At 28.7% G+C, this 2,749-nt stretch overlaps 1 protein-coding gene across 1 annotated transcript; it reads right to left on the reverse strand.

Annotated features, from left to right (window-relative positions):
* Window positions 1–1,686: 1,686 nt before the first annotated feature.
* On the reverse strand, window positions 1,687–2,091 carry LOC111030449. Its single transcript, XM_022309942.1, has one exon. It carries the CDS (start codon window positions 2,089–2,091, stop codon window positions 1,687–1,689), a length of 405 nt encoding a protein of 134 aa, XP_022165634.1.
* Window positions 2,092–2,749: the final 658 nt, after the last annotated feature.

Genomic DNA, 2,749 nt, shown 5'->3' on the forward strand with positions numbered 1-2,749 from the left:
TGAAAGTTTTGTTTAATTTTTGGACGGTACGCGGAACCCTTGAGGCCCTTCCACGGAACCCCGGGGTTCCGCGGACCACCTTTCGGGAATCTCTGATATAGAGGGCAACTGTAATGGATGATGTTAAATTTGAATCCAATGATACATCATTGCATACGAAAAACGATTCTGAGCGGAGACGGTTTGTCGTTCTAGAATATTTTATACATTTTTAACTATGTAAAAATCAATTTGAAAACATTCGAGATTTCGATGAATTTAGTCGACATTTTAATTCAAGATACAATGCGTATAGTACCACAAACAATTTTTTATATAAAGCATTAAAAATAATAACTTTCAATTTTTTATTAATGCTTTATTTTATTATATAATGCAATTGGTAATTATTTTATTTTGATTAAGATTTCAAAGGTTTTGAATATTTAAAAATATTAATTTAAATGTTATAGGCAAGTATGGATTTTATTTATGAAAAGAGAAATTTTTTTTTATAAGTTTTTAGTACGTGTTAGAAGTAATTTTTTTAATTTATACCTTGTTTGTTAGTATAATATATAATACATTTATTATATTTTTATTAAATTTTGTTTCGATTTCATAAGTTTTTATATTTTATAAATATTAATTTTTATGTCATTATAACTTAATGCAAGAAAAGAAAATATTGTTTTTCATCATTTTTTATTATGTTTAGGAATTTAATTTTATACTGATAATTTATTTGTTTGTATAATAAATAACTATATTATATTTTGTTTGTTGACATTTTTTAAACACGAGAATTATCAAAAAAAATTAAAAATATGTGGTATAAATTATACATGTTGTTACATAAAAATATATAGTATACTATAATGTTATCTCCTTTAAAAATAAACAATTTTAAAAATAAACAGAGTTCCAACAAATGGAAGGACCTTTCCAACAACGTCCAACAAACCATGTAGAACCGTTTTTGATGGCTTTTGGAACTTTTGAGAAAGGTTGGTCTAGGAGCACTTTTTCAAAAATTCGTATAAAATAAACAGAGTTCCAACAAATGGCAGGACCTTTCCAACAACGTCCAACAAACCATGTAGAACCGTTTTGGATGTCTTTTTTAACTTTTAAAAAAAAGTTGGCCGATGGTGTGAAGTTAGCGGCACTTTTTCAAAAATTCGTATAAAATAAACAGATTTCCAACAAATGGCAGGACCTTTCCAACAACGTCCAACAAACCGTGGAGAACAATTTTGTATAGTTTTTTATGTGTTTGATTTAATGTTGGCCGTTAGTGTGAACTTAGCGGCGGTTTTGGAAAAATGTTTATAACTTTTTAATGACGGTCCAACAAATTGTAAAACCTTTCCAACAATGTCCAACAAACGTCCAACAAAATTGTTGGATAGGTTTCATTGAAATCTGTTACATGATTGCCGCTAAGTTCACGAACGTACACAGCAGGCTTTTATAATTCGAACACAAAAATCGATATTCACATCAATTGGGCGGTGAAATATACGCCATTTGTTTGCGAGAATCCCAAATGTACACTCAACCACACGACGAGCTCTTGTATGTCTATAGTTAAAAAATCGCTTGGTGTAGTTTAAATTTCTTTTTGCATAAGGTCTTAAAATATGATTTCCAAGTCCAAACACTTCATCACCAACGACAGAGAATGGAATGACATTTCCGTCATCATCATTTGGCAAATGCCTCCCGGGGGTAATTAATATTAAGCTGGTTGTCAGAAAGCCGTTTTCCCATTTGAGATGTTTTAAATATTTCTGAATAACTAGCTGTTCCATAAGAACCAACATCTATGTCGACAAATTTATAATCTGCATCTGTCCAAGCCATTAAAACGCAAGAGAAGAATTTTTTGTAATTAAAATTCGATGTTCCGGAATGTTCTGGTTGTATCATCCTAATATGCTTGCCGTCTACCGCTCCAATGATATTGGGAAAATTTGTGCGAGTATAAAATTCGTCAGCAATTTTAATCCAGTCATCTTCTTGTTTGATTGCCATAAATAACGGTTGAAGTATGTTCCATATTTGCTCACATGTAGATTTAGTTATATCTCGTATTGTAGAAGCTCCCATTAGATACTCAAAAGACAACGAGTTAAAACTAGCTCCGGTAGCCAAATATCTGGAAAGAATTAATTATATTATTTTATCACGTACGTCTACTGATAATAATTGTTATTCTATTTGTATTTTGTACACATATGTAATCCAAATTTCAATATTTGTACACCACCTAATAGAGTCTACGTAAATAATAATAATAATTATTATTGAATATAAGTGGCCTGCACGTGACTTATTTTAGTATGACGAATATAATGACGAAAATTTGCAAATTATTTTGTGTTAGGAATTTATAAATTTTTTTTTTACTTTTAAATCTAAGTTTTCAAAATGTAATATAAGATTCCTCATAATTTTGTCTACCATTGAAGTTTATATTCTTAAAACATCGGATATTTAATACAAGGCTCCCAATACATCGTTACAATAGCAGTTGAACAATATTAAAAACATTAACAATAATAAAAACATTTTACTTTTATAGGCATTTGAAGTTCAAAATTTGTCAAAATCTATCAAAATCTCGAACATTATTATCAATCATTAGAATTAAAAAATTATAAATTATTCAGTTTTTATAACTGAGGATTGAAAATTTAAAACAAAGATTCTCATAAATAGTTCATACTGTAATCAAAAATCTAAAAAATAAATTAATACAGTTATT

The sequence above is a fragment of the Myzus persicae genome, unplaced genomic scaffold, assembly GCF_001856785.1.
Source record: "Myzus persicae strain clone G006 unplaced genomic scaffold, MPER_G0061.0, whole genome shotgun sequence".
Classification (NCBI taxonomy): domain Eukaryota; kingdom Metazoa; phylum Arthropoda; class Insecta; order Hemiptera; family Aphididae; genus Myzus; species Myzus persicae.

Bases quoted from the DNA above. Each gene is read 5' to 3' on its own strand.
- LOC111030449 (XM_022309942.1), bottom strand. From the start codon at position 2,091: ATGGGAGCTTCTACAATACGAGATATAACTAAATCTACATGTGAGCAA.